The 24,966-nt window shown below is 38.9% G+C and overlaps 1 protein-coding gene across 1 annotated transcript; it reads right to left on the bottom strand.

The window, feature by feature from the left end:
- Positions 1 to 250: 250 nt before the first annotated feature.
- LOC100759339 (transmembrane protein 45A-like) lies at positions 251 to 24,966 on the bottom strand. The gene is made up of 6 exons (XM_035444109.1): positions 24,727 to 24,966; positions 9,879 to 10,068; positions 8,519 to 8,704; positions 6,944 to 7,128; positions 4,295 to 4,440; positions 251 to 341 (listed from the first exon to the last, which is right to left on the bottom strand). Exons 1-6 carry the CDS (start codon positions 24,964 to 24,966, stop codon positions 251 to 253), a joined length of 1,038 nt encoding a protein of 345 aa, XP_035300000.1.

The following is a 24,966-nucleotide window of genomic DNA, read 5'->3' as shown; positions in this document are numbered from 1 at the left end:
AGGTGGCAAATTAAAACAAATATTTTTATATATGATTCTGACTATAATAGCATGTATTGAAATAAACTTGTTGTTCAAAGCACTTTCAAAGATAAAAATAAAATAGTTACATTTGAGCACTTTTAGCAAAATTGGAACCATAAACAGTACAAATCCGTTGTGTGTATTGAATGCAGGTCAAAAGTAAAATAAAAGCAAGGTTCAGTACAAAGAAAAGGTTTATGTAAGAGAGAATGGCTGACCATCCAGTTCACATCTCTTCTGATTCTTGTTCTTGCCCAGTAGCTTTTAGGAGTGGAACTTGTGTGAAGCTGCACTTCCTAAGTCTCCATTTAACCAACCTGGATGGGGAGGATAGGAGAATAATCTTTGTTATATGAAGCTTAAAATAAAACCTGGGAGAATAGACAGCTAACACCCCAGCTTATTTCTGTGCCTAGAGTTGGCCATTCAGAAAAGCACATTGTATTTACTCGGTGTCAGAGAGTCCTGAAAATTTATGTGGATTAAAGCAAAGTATAAGAAAACAGGTAACTATGGCTTTAAAATGGATTGCATGCTTAAACTAGGCACAAGAACATTTTGATTGTTTATAAAACAATTAAGAGAGTCTGTGGACTGAGCAAGGTGGGATGAAACTGAGATTAGTGGAGTTTCAGCATCAGTACCACACCCACCCATGAGTCGGACCAAGATTTCACTTCGTTTGAAGGAAATACACGAATCCAAGACTCTTTGCAGGGGTGGTAGCCTAAGTTGAGCCCCAAGGCAATTCTGAGTCAACTTTTTTCTTTCTTTCTTTCTTTCTTTCTTTCTTTCTTTCTTTCTTTCTTTCTTTCTTGCTTCCTTCCTTCCTTTCTTTCTTCCTTCCTTTCTTTTTTCTCCCTCTCTCTTTCTTCCTTCCTTCCTTTCTCTCTCTCTTTCTTTCTTTTCATTGATTCTTTGTGGGTTTCACATCATGCATCCTGATCCCACTCACCTCCCCATCCCCTCTACTCTCTGCCCTTGCAACCTCCCAGCCCCAACCAAAATTTAAAAGTAACGCCTCCCCCCAAAAGCCATAGCCAAACTAAGCAAACAAAATTCCCAGCATGAAAGCTGAGCGAGGTTCAGTGAGTCACACAGTATACCCTTTAGTCCATACATCGTTACTTGTAATCTTTCATTGCGATGAGTCATTGGTCTAGTTTGAAGCCTCTAGCTTCTGCTACACCCTCGATACTAGGCCCTCACTGGGAGTCCTCATGGATATCCTGTTGTTGCCTTTTGTCATGAAGATCTCATAGCGTTAGATCTGTAGGTCCAGCCCTGTCACATGCTCCAGCAGTTCATAGATGAGGTGGATATTGGGGTGAGCTACCTTGTAGTCCTGGTTCTGGGCCTGGATGGTATCTGGGTTGGTCAGCCTGCCAGCTTTCCCTGGTGTGCTCCCCAGCACCGCCCTGGCTTGTTCACCCAATGGAGCAGACAGCAAAAGGTGGGTCCTGTGCTCCTGCTCTCACACCCTCCAAATTCACACCTCTAGGGTCACCTCTACCATTTGCCCCAGGTGAGGTGTAGGGGCTTCTCTCCAGATTGCCACACTTGGTGAGGGGCAGGACCAGATCTTTCATTCTCATGCCTTCGAGGTTGGCTCTTCCACCTGTTGCAGGCAGCAAAGTATGGGGGGAAGTGCATATTTCCCTTACCTTTGTCATCCCATGCCATACAAGAAAGGGGCAGGGGCAGTCTGGGCTGATTTTTAACCACTCCTTGCCTTGTCAGAAGTTTGTTTTTACGCAGGGCATGGAGCACTCAAAATCAGGTGATTGCCCTTTTCCATAGTGAGTTAGGAAGTTTAGAGAACTATTTTCTCCCCTGAGACTATTTTCACTTCAAGAGAAACTCAGAAGGAAGTGGTGATGATAATTTTTGACACTGGAAGATGGGAAGCTACTTAGTGGCCCAAGCTCAGCAGATTTTTGGATTCTCTGATGAGAAAAGGTATTAAGACATATGCAAACCTATTCACGTGTGTGGTTTCCAGAAGGAAACTGTGACTTTGACCACATGAATAAGATGTGGTTCCCAGAAATGCACAAGACTATGGAAAGACATTTGGTAAGCCAAATCCTCCAGGTTATTCTTTTAAGATAAAGTTCATCAGGACATCCACACAGAAACTTTACTTCCTGCCTGCCTTCTGATGGAGCTCTGCCCAGCCCTGTCAATGCTCCGTGCTTTTCCTCCAGCTCTAAGTCCCACCAAACATCAACAGAGCAGAAACTTGATCCTATCTGCTACCCGAACCCTAGCCAGTCTGAAGTAACATTTTGGACACTTTGACAGTAAGGTCACATTACTCATCTGTAAATAGAAAAGGATTCTTCAGCCTCTGCCAAATCATTCTAACGTCACCAGTAAACGATGACTGATTAGTTTCTAAAACATCTTTTTACTTAAGAGCTGAAGACAAACCACTTAAAATGATTGACCTTGATTACTGACTACTAATATTGTCCCCACTGTCCTCCTCAACCCTTCAAGCCACTTCTGCATGAAAGGCTAGTACTCTGTGACAAGTGAAAGCCTGAGAACTTCCTTTTGTCATTTCTCAAAGCCACACATCATTTTCTCATTGCACAAGTTCAACATGTATGAAATGTAAAGGGTTGGCTGGTTGATCGACTAGCTTTGTTAGTGAGATTTGTTGTAGAGAATTAAAGTACATGTGATTGCTTATATCATATTAATTATTTAAATTTTTATTTATGTATATGTGTGTGTAGACTACATGTATGAGGCTACCCTGAAGGCCAGAAGAAGGCATCAGGTATCAGAGAACAGGAGTAATGGGTGGTTGGGAGCCAGAAGACTTAGGTGCTGGGAACTAGGCTGGAGTCTTCTGGGAGAACAGTAAGTGCTCTTTAACACTGAGCCATTTCTCTAGCCTATGAATTAATTATTTCATAGCCCCTGGTGACTTTGTCTTCCTTTTCTCTGGTTTATGTATGCCCTTATCACAAGCCACTAAACTCCACAGATACATGAGAAAGACAAGAGCTGACCTATCAGCTGTCATATGTCTGATATTTAGATAATCTCTACTTTGCTTATTAAAGTGGCTCATATGAATTATCACTTGGAAAACCTGGTTTGAATTGGCTAGTGTTTCCTCTTATTTCCACAGAGGAGATCTTGTGAAAAAGTTCTTTGGAACACAAGATATTAAATGTAAGATATACCAAGTGCATAACAATACTTCTGAGCAGATAGCTCCCAGATATAAGCCATCGTAATTGAGATTGCAGATGTGAGACAGGATGAGGCTTTGAACGATCACTTTAGGAAACTGACAGATAGCGTAAATCTCTTTTAGAGATTCTGGGTGGTGGTTATTCCATGTTATTTAGGCTGCATGACAAACAGTATGCTGTGCCAAACCAATCACGTAATACTTCACCCACCACATGTGAATGAGATACAAATGCATGGTGAAAACCTTACTACCAGATTTTTACAACTCCTTACCCTGAATTTCAGGACTGAATTGGTTAGCCATTTAATCATATAAAGATAGTACTGAATCTTGGTATTATCTTTACAATATCAATAAAAAAAGCCAAACTAGATAGCATATAAGACTTTCAAAATAAACAAAGGCTGCATGATACATTTAATTTTTATCTGGAACACAGATAATCAAACAAGCAATGACAGATTCACTGATGCATGTTTGGCAGTGTGCCCTTATGACAGCTCAAAATAACTGGGAGGACTAACACAAATGAACTAATAATAGTCAGCACTACTGTTGTTAAAACATCTGGTAGATGAATAGGTTAGAGGAATCAGAGGCTCTTTGAAAACAAGAGATAGCCACTTAATGTGAGTATGCCAGGTAACAAGAAATGCCCTATTGGAAAGTCTAGAATGAAATGTATTAGGGATTAGGGAGAGACTGGAAAGTAAAGTGTAGTTTCTAAACATAGTAAATAGAGATTCGACCTTATTAGATACTTATATTTACTGAAATTAATGTGGTATTTGCCATACTTAAAGTGCTCAAGGGCTAGTGATTACTAAGTGGAACACTCTAGATAGAAATATTGCAAATACAGAACCCTGTAATCAGAGCTTTGCTCTGACAGACCATAGAATGGGGTCTTCTTGCCTGGTGATTTGAATCAGGAAATCCACTGAGCTGTGGCAGTAAGAAGATGGCACCTTTCAAGTGTTTTCTTTCAATATTGTTGGGACTTGATGATCATGTACCAAAGAATGAAATATCCATGAACAAAAATCGCTAACTCACCAAGTAATAACAGCATAATTCACTCCAATGGTGATATAGGCAAATATACAATGCAAACAGAAGTATATGGTAAGAAGCATATTGTTCTGATGATCTGTCAGATCCCATTCAAAACCTCCAGTTGGGTTATACAGAACAAAACCCATCTGTAAGTTAAAAAAAACAAAATAAAAACCCCAAAATTCAAATATAGAAACATATTGCTAACAATGCCACATTTTTAAATGTTTGGTGATTAAGATAGCTTTCATTATCTGAGATGTCTGATAAATACTATGTTTTGATCTAATTTAGTAACAGACAATATCTACTCAATCATAGTTTTAAAACAGATTTTAAGGAAATTTAATGATCAATTTTCAAAATATGAATACTAAGCATCCTTTGTTATGGGAAGATAGTCAGAAAGTTCACATATACAGATTCATTCTATTATTTCAAAATCAGACCACACAAGATTGTGATAGACTCTGGCCAGAGAAGCAGGTAATGAAACACTGAGGATGCTTTCCTTAAAAGGTAATAAATTAATTTAGCATATCCACCAGTACAAATTCAACACCAAAGTCATATATAATCTTTACACACAAGCAACAAATAATCCCTAATTGAAATTAAATGAGTAACACTAAAAAATACAATCTAATACCTATTGAAATACAAATGCTCTTCATTCAAGATATTAAAAAATACTGATCCTGAAATTCATATAAATTGCAAACAATTCGGAATAACAACAAAACTTTAAAAAGAAAAGTTACATAGCTCACAATTTAAAAATTTCTACAACTGCACAGTAATTAGAATGTTGGTGTTGTTGTAATGGTAGACATAATAGAAACAAGAAAATAAAATCTGTATTTCATAAATAAACACACAGATATATATTCATATATATCTTTACATTATGCAAAAGGTATTTAATGGAGTTTTCAAAATTAGTTAATAGTCTCTTCATTAAATGATGCTGGGACAATCATAGAGTCGCACGGAAAGACTGAAATTTACTTTGGGCCCTGTAGTCTTTACTTTCCTCATTGCTATGACAAATACTGACAAAAGCAACTTAAAGTGAAGAGGGATTTATTTTGGTTCATGATTTCATGGAGTTTGGCCCACAGTCACACAGCTCCATGTGCTGTGCAGAACATGGTGGGCAGGAGAATACGGTGGAGAAGGGTGCCATCCAGGAATGAAACAGAGAAAAGGAGAGAAGTGGGACAAGATATTACCAAGACCCTGCCCCTAGAGACCTATTTCCTCAAACTAGATGCTATTTTCTAAAGTTTCCAGAGTTTCTCCCAAACAGCACTGCCAGATGGAGACCAAACATTCAGAGTGTGAACTTGTGAGGGATATTTCACAATCGAGTCTTGTTGTTTATATTTGAGATTGCGTTTTTAATTAGAACGCTTCTCTTTTCCCATTCCTACCTCCAAATCCTACCATATAGTCCTACCCACTCTCCTTCAAATTCATGGTCTCTTTTTTTCCTTGATAGTTACTGCATGCATATAGGTTTTCGTATCTACCTAGATGACCCCAAATATAATCTGCTAAACTCATACAATGTTACTTTTTTATATGTTTTCATGGCTGAGCATTTACTACACAGGTACCTGAAGACCCGCAACTATCTATCTCATAGTAGAAAATGCATCTATATCATCCCTAAACATCTCCAAATATTTAATAGCATCAATAATGTTTGAAAGTCAAAATTCAAAGTCTTTTCTGAAACTGAAGGCAGACAATTAGTTGAGAGCAACTTAAAAGTCAAAAGCAAAACTACATATTTCCAAGATAGAAGAGCACAAATTAAGCCACCAGGTACGATTGAGCATTGAAAACATGAGCCTGTCATAAACATCTCCTGTTGAAACTATAAGATACTCTTAGCTCCTTATTACATGCAAAGTTTTCCAAAAATCCTAATATTCTCTACAACCATAAAACACAAGAAAACAGACTTTTAGATCTATGACCTGAAATTTGGTGACAGTCTCAAAATAAGATTTTTTTTTAACAAAGGTGATTGAGCTCCAAATATGAACACATTTCAATCTAGACTGTCTTAGCTAGGGTTTCTACTGCTGTGATAAAAATACCATGACCAAAAGCAACTTAGGGAGTAAAGGGTTTATTTTAGCTTACATGTCTATATCACAGGCTGTCATTGAGGGATGTTAGGGTAGGAACTCAAACAAGGCAGGAACCTGTAGGCAGAAGCTGATGCAGAGGTCATGACTGCTTACTAACTTGTTCCCCCTGGCTTGCTCAGCCTGCTTTCGTATAACACCCAGGACCACCTGCTCAGGGATGGCATGGCTTATAGTGAGCTACTCCCTTCAACATCAATTATATAGTTGCTTCACAACAAATATTTCTTGCCTCCCACTAATTTCCAAACTTGCTGGTCATTGGGTAGCAAAATGTTTAAGTATCACAAATGGCTATTCAGGTATGTGTACTATCTGCCTTTTCAGCAGTTAAGCATTTAAAAATATAATTTCTCAGAGGTCCATATTGGTATTGCATAGAACACATCAGAGAGAAGGTCTTGAATTATGTAACAATATGCTCTGTCAAAATGAGAGAAGCTACAGGTGCAGGCAGGCACATGGACATCACCTCCTAGTCCCAACTCACCTGCCATAACCAAGTCCCTTGCAGTATGATGAGACTTGCCCGTATTAGTTCCAGAGTTATATTATTCTTTATGAGGATCTCCATGAAGGAAACCAGGCCTGATAAAAAGGTGGCAAGAACCAGTAACTTATGCAAAAAAACATCCATTGTGAATCGGCCATGAGTGTGGTTGTACATGATGAAAGCTAGTAGAGGGAGGAAAACAATTTGTCATTTTCAATGGAACCAAAAGCCATTCACAGCTTCTCTCACTTTTCCTCTGTCCAAGGCATTTATGAACAAATACACAATTGGCCATAGGAACAAGTCCCGACTGATATCCATAGTTTTGCAAGTTGTCATTGCTGCTTCTTCAAAATTAAGTGTTGGAATGATAACCTTCCTTTCCCCTCCTCTAAGATGTATTTTTGCCTTAAACACATCATGGCATCTTCAAGTTACTGTAAGACACAGACTTCTCTGTGCAAAATGATAAATAAAAAGCCTAATGAGGTTGGGAATTACAAATTATACAATTATACGATAAATGAGGCAAAGCCTCACATCAGGACATTAGTCAACTGGGAGATGTAAACACATACATAAATCATAACTATGGACAAGGCAATATTATCTGGAAGTCCCCAAGAAGTTGTAAATATGTGAATTGTTTCATTCTATGAATAGATTCCAAATTTATTGAAATATTTTCCTTTAAAGTGGTAAAATACATTCACGGAATGTATAATGCAACAGGATCACGCTATTGGTTGTTGGGACTCATCTTTTATCTGGTTCTCATTCTCAAAGAGTAGCAGGAAGTTCTTTCAACAGATGAGAAAGGCAAGAGGAAGAGATAGGAAGTGACTGTCTTCTGATTATTTGAGGATTTCATGATTCCATAATGAATGTGCTTCATATATGTACAATAAATGAAGGAACATCATAAAATATTTGCTTTCTTTACCCTACAATAAGATGAGAAACTAATGAACAAAATGTGTAGTTTATCATTGATCAAAATTTGTACCTCATCCTTTACGATCTATCTTTAATGAAATATATGTGTGTCGAGGTAGGTGTGTACAAATGAGTGCATGTACCTGTAGAGTCTAGAAGAGAAGTTACTGGCAGTTGCCTGTTACCTGGGTTGGTCCTGGGAATCAAACTGCTTCTCTGCAAGAGCAGCAAATGCTCTGAACTTCTGACCTATTTCTATAGCCTCAAGAACCTCATTTTTTAATAAGGCTGGATATTTGAGTTGTTACTTATTACATACTAGCAGAGTTTTGTCCCATGATTATTTTTAAAGAGCTAGTAGATGATAGGAAATATCCTGTGTTAATATATGAGTTTTTAAGGTAAAAGGTGAAACATAAATGAAATACATTGGATGGTTTTGCTGGCCTAAGTGTACTAAATAAGTTAGTAAGGAAGGAAAATCTTTGACATTCTGACACCCAAATATCTCACAATGGCCCAGATAGAAATGGTCTCATCAATCAAGGCTATGCCATGACACCAAACGTACCCTATAAAAAGCTACATTGATATCTAACACTTGGGAAAAGACCAGAGAAAAATACTGATACTTACCCTGTCCAAAGAAGGCATTTGACAGTGCCAGCTTGGTTAAGGAGGCTGGAAATGAATTAATGGTAGCACCTAAGATTTTAGACACACCCAGAATCCCATAGAAGATATATATAACTGTGTGGTGCAAGCGCAGGATCCACATCAGCTGGCTGCCTGAGACAGAATATATTTGTAGGCTGATAGCGCCTGTAAGAGAACACATCACAGTATAAGTAATCTTCCTCTTAAGTTTCTAGTACATAGGAGGATATGCTAGTGAATGTTTACATTTGTTGCCCTCTTATGAAATCAATTCTTTATTACTAATCATTTTGGTTCAAGTACCCATTATAATTTAGTGAAATCTCAAAAGATTTGGTTGTTTAGATTTAAGAAATCAACCTGAAAGTAGCCAATTCTTTTATATCTAGATATTACATCATTAACATAAAGCCATTGTTCTCAATAAAATACTTCTATAAGTTTCAGCTTTCCACAATTAATAAATATAACCTGAAGTTAGTTATATAATCTAATAAATATAACCTAAATAACCCTAACCCTGAGATAACTGGTCAGACCTGATGGACACAACTGGTAGACTAGTCTGTTCCAAAAACTGTTTACTGTTGTTAAGGATATTACCGTATCTGTTGCTCTATAGAAACTGACAGAGAAATGCCTCTCTGTGGGAAAAGACTAGTCTATAATTTGAAAGCCATAGCAAAAACCTATTGTCATTAATAGAGCATGAAAAATCCTAATGGGAAAATAGAATATTTTGTCTTTTATAATGGGGAAGCTGCAGAACTTCAAAAAGCATGTTTCTAGGGAATTCTCAAAGGTAGTGGAAAGGCCTTCCAAATGGTCTAGTCTAAACCACTGCTCAAATTCAGAAAATAAAGGAAGGAATGAGTGCATGAAACAAGGTCCTCCTTGGCTCCTTTGGCTCTTCCAAACTTCTCAACACTGATGTGTTACTGAAACTTCCTACAGTCAGAGGGACTTCCAATAGAGCCAGGCTTCTTTCCAGGGATCAGTGCAATTGATACGAGATTATTTCACTCATTCCATCTAATTTTGTAAAGGAAAATCTCCAATATGAGGTGGGTAAATTAAATTCTATGATTAATTTATTAAGTAATGATCTTTGAGTAAATAACAGCAATCACCTTCCTAATAAGACTTCAGATTAAAATTATATTTAGAATATATATGGGGAGTATTTTGCAAACAAATTTAGCTTTAGTACTTTATTTTCTATTAAATCTTCATACATATGGAAATACACACACACACACACACACACAGAGAGAGAGAGAGAGAGAGAGAGAGAGAGAGAGAGAGAGAGAGAGAGAATTCTGAAGTTAAAAGCACTCACCAAATAAAACCATGCCAGTTAGTATAATTCCATCCAATAGTTCTGCTCGACGGATCCACACTTTGGAATGAAGGTAAGTCTGTTTTTGTTTTTTGCAGACATACTTCAGAATATTCACTGAATTCCACCAAAGACTCAAAAAAATCAAGAAAGATCCTGGAAGGGCATGACCTTGGAAATCCCCTGGGACCTGCAAAGTAAGAATATACAGGAGATAGGCACAACGTTTCTGGAATCTCCCATCTTCATACAGCAGACTGTCTTCTTGTGGCCATGGATACACAGTAGATCTCACAATAACAGCAGTAATGCCTATAAGGATTAAAATCTCCAACCATTAAACACCATATATTAGGTACCATGTCAAGTGTTAGTCACATGACTAATTTTTGCAACATAAGCATGGATGAAGAAAGATTACTATTTTTGAATTGAGGCTCAGATATAGAGAATTTAAATGAATTATCAATCAAAACAATGAAGAATTTCCCTGTAGTTCTCTGTCTGGGGTAGGATCCTATGAGATTTTGCCCATACTCCTTCACTCCATCAGCATCTCTCTTTGTAATTGTAATTGTTCAGGTCTTGTTATGCTTCCCTTTAGAAGAGAGGCAGTCACACAGCAAACACCCTGTTAGTCTTGTTCTCTTCACCCTCTTCTGCCAAGTTTCCTAAGCCATAGTTGCAAGAGTTGTGTTGGAGATGTATACTCTGGAGGTAGGCACTTCACAATCTGTTGACCTTTTTGCTTGTATCCAAGCGTGGTTTTATGAAACTGTCTTCAATTTGCTGTAAAGAGAAGCTTCTTTGATGAGGGGTAGTATTTACAGTTATCTGTGGTTCTAAGGACAATTCAGAAAATGTTAAGGATGATAATCTAGCAAAATGGCAGTAGTAGATTGTATTCTAAGATCTATAACCTTCTATGTTTCTAGTACCAGGTACAATTTCTGTTCTGTTGAGTGGGCCTCAAATCCACTTAGATAGCTGTTGCTTACCACCAACACATGAGTGCCAATATGACACCTTTCTGGATATCTTGCCATGCTGGTCATTGTTTGTGGTTCATAGGTGTTACATCTGGGTAGGACTATTAATTAATTCCCTCCTTTGGCAACTTGCAAAGTACTTTCTGACACAATGGAAACTAGACTGCAGGAAGACTTTCAGGTTAGATACAGCTTGAATCAACCAAGTCCTCTGTCCTAAGTGTGTGTTGTCTTCAGTAATAGATCTTAAATCTCCAAGAGGCATCCAAGGGCAACAGCAATAGCCTATATTGTTCTCATGATTGGTTCTGGTGTGTGTGTTTGTGTTTGTGTGTGTGTGTGTGTGTGTGTGTGTGTGTGTGTGTGTGTGTGTGTATGTGCGCATTGCATACAGATACCCTTACATGTATTGTATAATTTTAGGTAAATATAAAGTATGATTCCTTGAGACTTTATCATTTTGGTGTTATTTGTCCACTCTCCCTCTGTTTTTTGTACTGGCTTCCCTTCTCCTCCCTAGTCTGGGCGTCAGGCTGTTTCTCCATTTACTGCCTCACATCACCTCTACCTGCTACCTCCCTCTCAATAGCCCCCAAACATGGTCCCTTTACCCTTTTCTGACTTGTGTAGTTACTCCATGTTATGTACTCACATCAGGAAATGTGGAGCTAAGAAGTGCCGATGAGAGAACATTCAATGGCTATCTTTCTGGGTCTGGGTTACCTTACTCGATATTATCTAAGTATACTCGTTATTCTGCAAATTTCATGATTTTGTTTTGCTTTTTTACAGCTGAATACTATACCATAATGGATATATAAACCATATTTTTATAATTCATCTGTTAAAGGACATCTAAGTTGTTTCCATTTCCTAGCTAAGGTCAGCTATGAACACTGTTGAGCACGTATATGTGGATTAGATGCCTTTGTTTTTTGTTTGTGATGCTCCATAGTGATTTCCAGACTGGCTGCTCCGTTTTCATTCCCACCAACAGAGATGAGGGTTGCTTTCCCCACGACTTCACCAGCATTTGTTGCCAGTTGTTTCATTGGTCTTAGACTTTCCGACTTAGATAGGAAATCGCATTGTCATTTTAATTCGTATGTCCCCAGTTGCTAAGGATGATAAAAAAATTATTTCTTCTATTTGTTTAGAACCCAAGCCCATTTTTAATTGGGTAATTTATTTATTTGGCCCTTTGTTGTTTCTTTTTAGTTTTTCTTTGTATGTTCTATATCTGAATCCTCAGTCAGATGTCAGCTGGCAAAGATTCTGTCCCATTTCTGTGAGTTTCATTTTCACTCAACTGATTGTTTCCCGTGCAAAAGATTTTTAGCTTTATGAAGTTCTACTTGTCAATTGTTGGCCTTAATTCACGAGCAAGTGAAGTCCTATTAGGAAAGTCCTTTTCTTCTCGCCTACATTTTCTCCTAGCATTTTTAGCATTTCATGTTTCAAATTAAGGTATCTGATCTGCCTAGAAATAAATATTGTACAGGGTGATAGATACGCAGTTTTCACAGAACCATTTGATGAAGCTGCTATATTTTCTCCAGTGTATGTTTTGGTCAAATATCAGGTTACTAAAACTTATGTTCTTATGTTTGGGTCTTCTACTTTATTCCACTGGTATATATGTCTGTTTCATGCCAGTACAATGTTGTTTTCATTATTATAGTTCTATAATATATCTTGGAGTCTGGAATGTCAATCTCTCCAGTAGTATTATTCTTTTTTCCTTGGGATTGCTATGTCTGTTCCATATGAATTCCGGGATGGTTTTTCTGTTTCTATGAAAAATGCTGTGGGTGTTTGGATTGGGATTGCAAGAAATCTGTAAATTGATTTTAGTAAAATGATCATTTTCACCATATTAATTCTATCAATGCATGAACATGGGATGTCTTGAATTTTCTATAATCCTAGCTCTAATCATTTAGCAATCTCTCCAGCCTGATTTTTCTGTTTCTATTTTTTGAACAATTTAAGAAGCATTGGCTTTAGCTCTTCCTTGAACATCTGGTAAGAATTCTGCTGTCAATCCATCTGGTCCTGAGCTTATTTTAGTAGGAAGGCTTTTTATTACTGTTTCAACCTCCTCCCTTGTTATGGGTCTATTTGTGATCTTGGTTTAACTTTAGTAGTTTGAATAGCTCAAGAAATTAATCCAATGTATCACAGTACAGGACTTCAAAGTATTCCATTGTAATATTCTGAATTTTGAATTCTATTATATGTTACATTACACTGTTCATTTCTGATTCTGTTATTTTGAGTCCTCTATTTTTAGTTTAGTTAATTGAGCAGAGTCTGTCAGTCTTTTTTATCTTCTCAAGGAACCAGCTATTAGATTCATTGATTCTATGTACTGTTTTCTTTGTTTTTATTTCAACATTTCTGTTTTATTTTTGTTATTTCTTCCTATCCTGATTTGGATTTGGATTATTCTTGATTTTTCAAATTCTTGAGCTGAGTCAAGAATTCATTATTTATTTGTGCTCTTTGTGATTTTTAAAAAATGTAGGCATTTATGGGTATAAACTTCCCTCTTATAACTGTTTTTAATAAGTCATAAAGGGTTTGTGTTGTATTTTCATTTTCACTTAGTTCCAACAATATTTTCTTTGTGATTTCATCTTTAAACCATTCACCAGTCAATGGTGAGCTGTTTAATCATCATGGGTTTATAGACTTACTAGAGTTTTGTTTGCTGTTTATATCAAGCTTTATTATGTAATGGTCCAATTGGATACCTAAGACTATTTCAATTTTTCTGTATTTCTTTAAAGTTTTCTTTGTGTCCTAGGATGTTATCTATTTTAGAGAAGTTTTCATGGGGTGCTGAGTAGAATATATACTCTTTGCTACTTTGTGTGGAATATTCTGTAGATATCTGGTAGGTCTCTTTGGCTTAAGGTGTCATTTAATTGTGAAGTTTCTCCGTTTTGTTTTGAATAGAGCTATGAGTTGGCCCACCCCGACTTCCACCAAATCCACAAACTGTTGGAGCATGTTCTGCTGAAGAGACAAACCTACAGATCCAAAACAGCAGGATCTCCATGACACAAGACAAGACAACAGCAGTATATCCAAGAGGAGTCCCACTGAGAATCCATTATAGGTGGTATGGCAGAAACAGAGGACTGGAGCCAGACCAATGACTCCAGGTAATGAACACTTGCAAGTAAAGATGAATGGACTAAAGAGTAAACTGTGTGTCTCAACAGGCCACACTACAGCTTCCAGAACAAAATTCTTTTCTTTTTTTTTTTGTTTGCTTGTTTGTTTTAAGTTTGGTTTTATTTTGGAGGGTTTGCAACAGCAGAGGGTAGATGGGGGGCAGGGAGATAAGTGGGAATGAAATGCATGATATAAATCCACAAAGAATCAATAAAAAAATTAAAATTAAAAGAGAATATGTAAAAATTATTTCACAATCCTGAGCAAAAATTTCCTGAAAAGAATGTTCAAGGTTGTTGCTTAATATTACAACTAATAATTAAAAGGGACTTGAAATTTAATAGTCTATATGAAGTCCAGGACTTTTGACTGAATGTCATACCTGTTCATTATATTTGTCCTATGTACAATCTTGTAAAGGTTGGGGGAGGGGCTTCTTCTATTAAATAACTGGATAATTTGTCACCATGTTGTATATATAGCCTCATGTGGCTCTGAACTCTTTATTTGAGAAGCTATTGGGAGAAACATTATTCCCTGTGTAGGGTTATTACCGTTAAACTTCTAAACTATATTTATGTAGCTTATAACGCAGTAGGTTTCCAGAAGGCTTCCCCCCACCCTCTAGTATTAGTGATCATCCCTCTTGCCATCCTCACTCTTCTTTCTCTCCACTTAAACCTTCTTCTCCATTATTCCCTTTTTTCTCCAACATTAGACATATTAACCACATTAACCAGCTGTGATGCTGTGAGCTACAATAACAGCCAGTGTGGGAAAATCCGTCCACGGTGAAACACCGGCACAAATGCTGGTATGGAGGTAACTATTAGCTATCTGACTGGGTTTATAGAGGCACCAGGGGTGAATGTTCTATTATTATATTGCTGAATGGACACAGTAGCAAACCACCCTCTCTATTCCTTTCATCTCTGTGCCCATAGATTAATGCATGTCCCAGACTTGACCAGAGAAGTTTCATTGTGCAGCAGATAGTGTTTAATGCAGAAGGTTTAATGCAGAAGCTCAGAACTGACCAAAGGGCAGAGAATAGGTGTCTTTGACGTACGTGCTCTGCCACAGATAGTACATTTAAAGGTGTGTCCCTTGGTGTGTCAACCATGTTCCAATGGATGGTCCCACACCCTTGAGTACAGGGAAGCTCAACTTGGTCTCAGTAGGTAATTTAGGAACAGGGTAGGGACAGGAGAGGGGAAAGAGACAGAGACAGAGAGACACACACAGAGAGACAGAGATAACAAAAGTCTGACGATGATACAGGGTTGAGGGCTCAATCTGAGAGAAAATTCTCAAAGAGTCAATAAAAATATTTCACATCAAAAGAAACCTGCCAATACCTGAGCCACAATCAGTGATTTCTATTCAGTAATCAGGGTGGAGGCAGGAGTCATCATGTTTAAATCCCTCCAAGAGGACTTTTAAGAGCCCAGGATTAGGAGTCAATTTACTCAAATTCAAGGGCAGCTTTAGTCCAGAACTTGGTCCAGAACACATATTTAAGCTGCCTCACCTCTATCTAAACAATGTGAACACGATATTAATAATAGTCTTCCTGTAAGGCTGAGAATAGAAGACATACAAACATACCTTTGTCATATAGAAGTCACTGCCTAAAGTCAAGACTGTTTCTGCCTGAAAACCACATAGCTTTCCAGGGGGTGCCTCATTCTGCCTGATGGAGGAACTCAGGGATTTCTGTGTGGCCAGGATAGAAAGCAAAGGATTGGGAGACATTGAACAGACTCTCCACTGCCCTGTGTCATTGACATAGGCTCTGGAAGTGATCATTCCAGTATCCCAAGGAAGGGTAGTATTAGGACAATACCCCAACTCTCATAGTGAGAACACATCATCAGAAGCCTAAATTCAGAAGGGCTGGAGCTGCCAGTGGGAAGGATTTGATTCGTTGTGTGATCACTGATACATAATTTGCTTCCTTGCGCGCATTCCACACCCTTCCTAGAGCAAATTCCTCGGGAATTTATTCACTGCTGGTTTCTAAGCTCTTAGAACTACACCTGATAGATGTTTTCATGTATAAGTGGCAAACACACGGATGAATCGATGGAACAAAAAGGCAGGTAGAAATTTAGAGCCAGTGATGAGACCTTCAGCCTGCAACAGCTCAGAGTACTGAAGGTCCAGAGAGGAGAATGCCACAGAATTCAAGTGAAATAAAAGTCACCACTAAAGATAAACATTTCTGCCTACTGTGTTAGATCCAACATAAAAGTAAAGCTATTTCCCCAGAGTCATTATCATTAGGCTGCTCTCAGCTTTGTCTCAGCCAGCTGCAATCCATGATAAGCTGTCTCAGTGGTCACTTGCCTGTTGCCCCAATGTTAGAAGGGAACCAGAACAAAAGCTGACAGACTCTAGACAAACATCTTTTACCACACTTTACCGCACAACTGGCACAGCATTGGAATCTCTGCTAACAAAACCTCATAGAGTCCTCACCACCTTGGAGACCTGATGTCACACCCCCATTACAAACAAGAAACCTGAAGTTCAAAGAGAGTAAATGATTTGCACCAGGTCTCAAATACCCAGTGAAGTCTAGAATTACATAATGTCTACATGAATCAAACATTCTTGCTCCAAGTTAATAAACCAAAAGTTACTCCAGAACTAGACATACTTCAGCAAACCCCATCAGGTTGCAGCCAGTCTGAGCTACAAGGGAGACAGACTCACACAATGAAACACAATAGCAAACTAACCTTCAAATGTTCCTGCCCAGTTGTATCTTCTGAGTTATTCATCTTGCTTTGTTCAGTATATGGCTCACTTCTAAGTTGAGGCAGTGCAAGTAAGAAAGAGGCTGTTAAAATTCGGTCCGTTTTTTTCAGTTAATGCTGAAATGTTTCTAAAATAAAATAAAACAGGCTGACACTTAACACATTACACCCAGTTTTACTCATATGCAAAGTGTTTATGCCAAGAACGACTAGTGAGAAAAGACTGTATTGAAAACTTACCACAATCTTCTGTTTGTTCAAGTCCCTCATGTGGAGCTGTGTAACTAGCTCCTCATTGCTGGTGAAGAGACGAGTACTGCTTACACTTGAGGAAATTCTGTTACCCCCAGAGCATCCCAGAGACTACATTAGCATCTCCCAGAAACATGCTCCTTCCTGAACTTATAGCCAGTTAGCATTAGCTCTACCACACCTACAGAAACCTGGCCCATGACAACCTGCAATTAGTGTCAACAGACATAGAGGAATAATGATCAGCCCATTAGTTAAGCTCCCAACTACTTCTTTGCTTTTGGGAAAGTATTACTGAAATATTAGCAGGTGCTTCTCCTGTAAGTAGTAGTGTAGCAAGTGTGGAAAGGACTGCGAAATGTAGGAAGGACACTTGTTTATTTTTCACTCTCACCAAAATGTCTCCTGATTAGTTATTTCTGTACAATTCTTCAGTGTGTTCAGTGTTCAGTGTGTAAGCATTCAACTAGAAGCTGTTCAGTGTGTAAGCATTTAACTAGAAGGGCTCTGTGTGGGATTAGACCCACCCAAGGCTCTGTTTCCTTCTGGGCCAATCTTCTAAGGCAATCGGTTTACATTCACTCGGCCACATATAAGAAAGTAGATAAGTACTCCAAACTGTACCCATCCTATGACCTAACCATATAAAGATTAAGGAAACTCAAAAATGAACATCCACAGTCATTGTTGCTGGTTTCATCATCTGAAACTACTAACTATACGCTGTTTATTTCCTTTCTGCTTAAGACATAAACCATATGAGGAGAAGGGAAATACAGATATGATATGTGCAGTTGGCTCTCTTATGACTAAAAAAGTGAAGTAAACCAATGATATTTAGAGAATTATTTCAAAAGGTAGAATTAACACATGTTAAAGAGTGGAATTGCTCTCTTAACTTCAATCTTTGGCTTTGTTCTGGAACCAGGGTGGTACCAAAATTGAGCCTGTGGGGGAAATGCTTTTTTTTTTTTTACATCATGTATTAGGTACATATAGGGAAGCATGAAAGTTGATGCTAACTCTTCTTATCCAATAAACAAAGACCTTCTTCCTATCTGATCTATCTAAAATCCCATAAATTGTGAGTTTTCTAGTCTGGAAACAACAAAAATATTCCTAGGTCTTTGTGAGCAACTGTATTTCCAAGTTAGGATGCTACCACTGAATGCTTGGAACTGGATGACATATGAAGAAAATAATTTTATGTCTCACAGTCCTGGAGGCTAGGAGAAACATCAATGGCATCTTCTCAAAAGGTGTATCGTCCTATAGCACACGATACACAGAGCAAGTTTCTAGCTCAAGTGTCTTTCCTTATAAAGCCAGTAATGCCATCATGCAGGCTCTACTCTCATGATCCAATTGAATCCTAATCACTTCCCAAAGGACCTACATCCATATATCATTGTGGTTGGGAAGAAAATGGTCCCCAAAGGAGTGGCACTATTAGGAGGCATGGCCTTATTAGAAGAAGTATGTTACTGCAGCGGCAGGTTTTGAGGTCTCTTTTGCTCGTTTCCCTAGTGTGACTGTCAGTTGACTCTGCTTCCTGCAAGCCAAGAAGTAGCACTCTCAGCTCCAGCACCGTGTCTGCCTGCTGCTGCTATGCTCCCTGTCATGATGATAAGTGAGCCACCTTGATAAAATGCTCCTTTTTAAAAGTTGCCATGGTCACAATATCTCCTCACAGGAGAAAACAAAAAACAAAAACAAAAACAAAACAAAAAACCAACCCTAACTAACACAATCATTGAATGGAAATTTGAAGATTCATTCTCCAGTGTATGACTATTTGGGGGAACACAGTAAAATCATAGCCTCCAAGTTTTACTCACAGCTTCCAATAGTTTCTACAAATAGTTGGTTTTTGTTTCTGTTGTTATTATTTTTGTTTTGCAACAAGGTCATACTATGTAGTCTTGGCTGCCCTGGAACTTAATATGTAGATCAGGTTGGCCTCCAACTCACAGGATCTGCCTGCTTCTGCCTCAGACTGCTGGGATTAAAGGTATGCACCACCATGTCTGTCTCAAACAGTATTTTAATTAGTATAATGTTAATAGGGCACAGGAGTGCCCCATTATTTGTGAGGGACTTATGTTTCTATTCTGACCATGGACATCTCAGTGACCCTCGATTTTTCCCTTCAACTTCTCAGCTCAAGAAATCCAGACTGCACCTGCATTTGAAACTTCCCTCCATGAAAATTCCCTGCAGGCTGTAACCAGGGCAAAGTGAATGCCTCTTTTTGCTTCTACCATCTCTATTTTCCTCATTGCCTGATGTTCAAGGTTGTATAATGCATTTTAAATGTATTTCATCTGATATTTTTAGTTGTTTTAGGCAAACGTAAATCTGGTCATGTTCATCTTCATTAGTCAAAGAACTTCTTAAAGTTTAGCCTCCTTTACCCAAGATATAAACCATACATAGGAGTCATTCTCCCTTATCCCATGTTTGCAAAGGCAGATCCTGGAACCATTTGTAGGGTAAAAAGGCCAGCCAAAGAAACTTACCCTCACCCTAAAACCAGAGCCAGTGCAAGAAACCCAACATGACTCTGAAACCAGAGCCAAAGAAACCTACTTTGGCCCTAGAACCAGAGCCAGTGAAAAAAATACACCCCAGCCCCAAAACTAGAGCCAAAACAGGCGAGTGAAAGAAACATAGTTTGACCCTGACACCAGAGCCAACTCTGCCCATGACCAACTAAACCAACCAATCCCTAAGCACAAAAATTTCTCCCTGGGAAAACTCCACCCCTAAGAAACCCTATATAAGCCCCTCTGCCTGTTCAGTTGTGGGCTGTCCCTTTCCACCCTGGCAGAGGTAGCCACTCTCTTGGACTTCCCAAATAAATCTCTTAAAGGAGTTTCAGGTGAGGATCTTTTGCTGGTGTGAAACAGAAGAACCTTTGCTGAGACTTCCCCTTAGAGGGTCTGAGCAGAAAAAACAAAGAGGATACTTTCCTCAGATGAGCTCTTAAGGGGGCTAAGTAGAAAAAAAAACAAAACAGAAGAAACAGTTGCATCTTCTGGGAAACTCCCTTGGGAGTGGAGCAGAAAAAGGAACTTTTCACCAGAGCTGGAGGAGATTGCTACATTTCTGCAGGGGTTTCCAGTTTATCAGAGTGAAGCAGAAGTAACATCTCAGGACAGATCTAAGCAGAGCAGAAGAAATGGATAGCTCGGTGAGGACTTTCCCTTGGGGGAACTAAGCAGAGTTCAGCTATAATGGCTCTCCCTAGGAGAGGGGCAGGATTGCTACATCCTGCAGGGAGACCATCCCCCATCCCACCTCAGCCTCCAAAGCTGTCCTATTGCAGCCCCAGCTTCCCGGAGCTGTCCCTTTGCAGCTCCAGGTATAGCCTGACTTCCTGAAAAGTCAGGATACTTTTACCTCCAGAGCTGTAACACTCACACCATTTACCTCAGAGTCATCTAGGATGCTTCCCAAAAATGCACATTGATATATCCCCAAATATTGTTTTACCTTCAGCATGGTGGCTGTGCCTTCATCTACCTGCTGTTTCAACCAGCAATTCTGACTCTGCGGTTATCAGCCTGCTTCTCTGGCAGCAGCCTGGCCGATCAGGCCACAGCAGCTCGGCCACTGCAGCTAAAGGTAGCTATAACTTAATCTCTATCATTCTATTTATAAATAAAACTTGAGACTCAAAGGCTGGGATAAAAACCTGCTACCTCAGACAGGTGGCATAGCAACTAGCTAACCTTCTCTCCTTGCTTTCCAAACGCCCATTCTTCTGCTCTGCCAAAACTGAAAAAGTCGTGCCACTCAAAACCCCTCCCTACTACTTCTGCTGTGTCTCTCTATCTCTTACAGATGCCCTCTGATGACCTATGGTTACTTTCTGTCAACTAGTTGCTAGCTCAACCTCCTGACCCAAGGTTAATCTTATTTAATTAATGCAAAAGCAAACTTTTTTTTTTGATCACAGTGTGATCAAATATTCCCCTACACATGAAATCTATTGAAAGTCAATAGATTTCATGAAACTAAAATGTGAGACTTGCCGCCATTGCTATAATAATTAGTTAACAAAGACAATGAAAGTCCAGAAATCACTGTGGTAAGGCAATAGACTCTCAGAAGTGCTCAGTGGTGAGATGGAGGAAGAGTCCTGGATGCATCCACACAGAGCTTCTTTAGACACTAAGACCTAAAATGTCCAAGCCAAACCAACCAGGAAACCACTGTGTCCAGATCTGTGTTTGCACTTAGTTCACTAAGCAACTAGTAAACAATGGTAGATATGTTCTTTTTTATTTATTTATTTGAGATAGGGTTTCTCTGTATTGTTTTGGAGGCTGTCCTGGAACTCCCTCTGTAGACCAGGCTGGCCTTGAACTCACAGAGATCCTCCTGCCTCTGCCTCCCAAGTGCTGGGATTAAAGGCGTGGGCCAACAACGCCCAGTGGTAGACGTGTTCTTACCAAAGAATTTTCAGTAGTGGTAACAACATCAACAACCAATTTTTTATTATCTAGTTTCAAGGGCATTTAGAACAATCTCTTCCACCATCTTGGCCCACAACAGACATATGCCTAGCAAAGGAAATGAACTGCCTAAAATTAATTGTAGGTGGTGAAGAGGAAACAGGCTGGGGTTGCCAGAGGAGTCAGAACATTGTGTGTCTAAAGTAAAGACCTTTGACAGAGACTTGGTTTTAGGCCCAGCATCGTATTTGTTTTGAAACTTGTAAAAGGTTTCAGTGCTGGAAAGATGCTAATGGAAGTGCTTTCCATGCTTGATCTAATAACCGAGAAAACAAAGTGTAACTCTCTGGCTCAGTCATTTTGTGTTCTCCAGTTAAACCTGTTTTCACTCAAAACCTGACAGCCTTCCCTTACCTTAGCAAATGAGGCAATGGAAACAGGTGGATACATAGGCTTGGCAGGATAATTCCTGGAATTTAGCTTGACACAAACATCTGATTTGATTTAAAAGGCAATGCAAAGCCACTTGAAGGATTAAGTTGAATGGGGTGACTCTATATTATTAAAGTTTTCCTCTTGGTGATTTGTGTACATTTTTTTCTCCATTTTTTAATTTAAATTAGAAACAAGATTGTTTTACATGTCAATCCTAGTTCCCTCTCCCTCCCCTCCTCCCCTGCCCCCCACTAACACACTACCTATCCCATACCATTTCTACTCCCCAGGGAGGGTGAGGCCTTCCATGGGGGTCTTCAGAGTCTGTCATATCCTTTTCCATAGGGCCTAGGCCCTCCCCCGTGTGTCTAGGCTGAGAGAGTATCCATCTATATGAAATAGGCTCCCAAAGTCCATTCCTATGCTATGGATAACCAACCCCATATCCAACAGAGGGCTGATCTCCAAAATTTACAAAGAACTCAAGAAGCTAGTTTCCAAAACACCAAATAATCCAATTAAAAAGTGGGGTACATTGACTGTGTCCTTTGCCTTACAGAAGCTTCTCAGTTTCAGGAGGTCCATTTATTAATTGTCGATCTCAGTGTCTGTGCTACTGGTGTTATGTCCAGGAAGCAGTCTCCTGTACCAATTCGTTCAAGGGTATTTCCTACTTTCTCTTCTAATAGGTTCAGTTTACACTGAGATCTTTGATCCATTTGGACTCAAGTTTTATGCATGGCAATAGACATGGATCTATCTGCAGTCTTCTTCATGCCAGCACCCAGTTATGCCAGCACCATTTGTTGAAGATGCTTTCTTTATTCCATTGTATAGCTTTGGCTTCTTTGTCAAAAATCAGGCATTCATAGGTGTGGGGGTTAATATCAGGGTTTTCAAGTCAATTCCGTTAGTCCACCTGTCTATTTTTGTGCCAATACCAAGCTGTTCTCAGGACTATAGCACTATAATAGAGCTTGAAATCAGGGATGGTGATGCCTCCGGAAGTTCTTTTATTGTACAGGGTTGTTTTGGCTATCCTGGGTGTTTTGTTTTTCCATATAAAGTTGAGAATTGTTCTTTCAAGGTCTGTGAAGAATTGTGCTGGGATTTTGTTGGGGATTGCATTGAATCTGTAGATTGCTTCTGGCAAGATTGCCAATTTTACTATGTTGATCCTACCTATCCAAGAACATGGGAGATCCTTCCATTTTCAGGTATCTTCTTTAATTTCTTTCTCTAAAAACTCAAAATTCTTATGATACAGGTCTTTCACTTTTTTGGTTAGCAAGGTAGGAGAAGATATTCACCAACCCCACATCTGACAGAGGGCTGATCTCCAAAATCTACAAAGAACTCAAGAAGCTAGTCTCCAAAACACCAAACAATCCAATTAAAAAGTGGGGTACAGAACTAAATTGACAATTCTCAATAGAAGAATCTAGAATGGCTGAAAGACACATAAGAAAGTTCAACATCCTTAGCCATCAGGGACATGCAAATCAAAATAACTCTGAGATACCATCTTACTCCTGTCAGAATGGCTAAAAATCAAAAACAGCAATGATACCTTATGCTGGAGAGGATGTGGAGAAAGAGGACCATTCCTACACTGCTAGTGGGAGTGCCAACTTGTACAACCACTTCAGAAATCAGTATGGCAATTCTTCAGGAAAATGGGAATGAGTCTACCACAAGATCCAGCAATTCCACTCTTAGGCATATACCCAAAAGAAGCACACTCACACAACAAGGACATCTGTTCAACTATGTTCATAGCAGCATTATTTGATTTTTATACATTTTTAAGGTTAAAGGTTTGTTAATCTTGTTGATTTTCTCCAACAATGAACTCTTCATTTCATTAACTCTTTGATTTATATTTTCTCTTTGATTTCAGCCCTGAGTTTCTTTTTTCTTTCTTTTTTTCTTCCCAACTAATCTTTTGGGGTGTTATTTTTTCTTGTTTTATAATAATCAACAGAAGAAAGATACTGACAACCACTCTGATTAACCCACTTAAAAGTATATCTTTTACTAGCTGGACCAAGAACAGGCTAGTGCCTTGGAGTCTCTTGGTACCTAAGCTCAGTAGTATGGAAATTGTAATAGCAAAACTCACACAGATCACAACTCACATCAAAGTTGAATGAGGGTCAGAGTAACCTTGAAATGTTCATTCTTTGCAGAGCATAGCAATTATTTCAGATACAACATGACAATTCTTTTTTTACTTACATTTTTTTCAGTTATTTTAGTTTACATTTATTGTTTTGGTTAATATATCTGGACCATGGTCAAAACCATGGAAATCAGGACAATGATTCCTAGAAGCAGAGGAGATAGGGGTTAAAGTGGCAGCCAAAGTGACAGAGTCCAAATGGAGGAGGAAGGTTATCTGCCCAATGTACCAAGCAGCCAAGACGCTCCAGGCCTGAAGAGTGAAGGACAATGGCTTACTCAGAATGAGAGGAAAGAAAAAAAAAAAAAAAACACAAAAAGGAGACAATCACTTTCAGTCATATAACAACCCAGCTAAAAGATACGAGACAGAGCCAGCCCTTCGTCATACCTGTTGATGAGAAATGGAAGCATCTTGAAAACCTGGTTAAAGAATAAGTTGGTGAGGTAACATGTGAAGCTCCTAATAGATGCTGTAGGAAAGTCAATTTTGTCGAATTAAAGATGGAGGGGGCATGAGAAAGGCCGCTGAAGTTCTAAACAAGCATAGTTTGAATGGAAGACCATAGCAAGTCAAAGAAGATACCAACTGTGAACATGCAAGTAGAGCCACGACCTTGGCTGGAAGACTTGGAAGCCAGTATTTGTAGCAGATCTGTATTAAAAAGTTGGCTGGATGAAACTGAAGTAAGTCGCTAATGTGGCCGGTGTGGTGGTCCACGCAAACATCCTGGAAAGTAAAGATGGGAAAATCCATGGAATAAGCACTGTGACTTTTCAACAACCCACTGAAGATGTGTGAGCTATATCTGTGTTTACTGGCCAT

Source organism: Cricetulus griseus, chromosome 4 (genome assembly GCF_003668045.3).
Source record: "Cricetulus griseus strain 17A/GY chromosome 4, alternate assembly CriGri-PICRH-1.0, whole genome shotgun sequence".
NCBI lineage: Eukaryota > Metazoa > Chordata > Mammalia > Rodentia > Cricetidae > Cricetulus > Cricetulus griseus.
The sequence above is the reverse complement of the archived record's forward strand: the minus strand, read 5'-3'. Positions and strand labels throughout refer to the sequence as shown.

What these genes read in the sequence shown, in the direction of transcription:
- LOC100759339 (XM_035444109.1), bottom strand. Translation starts at nt 24,966, where the DNA reads ATGGCCAGTAAACACAGATATAGCTCACACATCTTCAGTGGGTTGTTG. An exon ending in AAATGCCTTCTTTGGACAGG is followed by an intron (nt 7,129 to 8,518) that starts GTAAGTATCAGT and finishes TCCCTCTACTAG; the next exon opens with CTTTCATCATGTACAACCAC. An exon ending in AATTATGCTGTTATTACTTG is followed by an intron (nt 342 to 4,294) that starts GTGAGTTAGCGA and finishes CTCCCCATCCAG; the next exon opens with GTTGGTTAAATGGAGACTTA.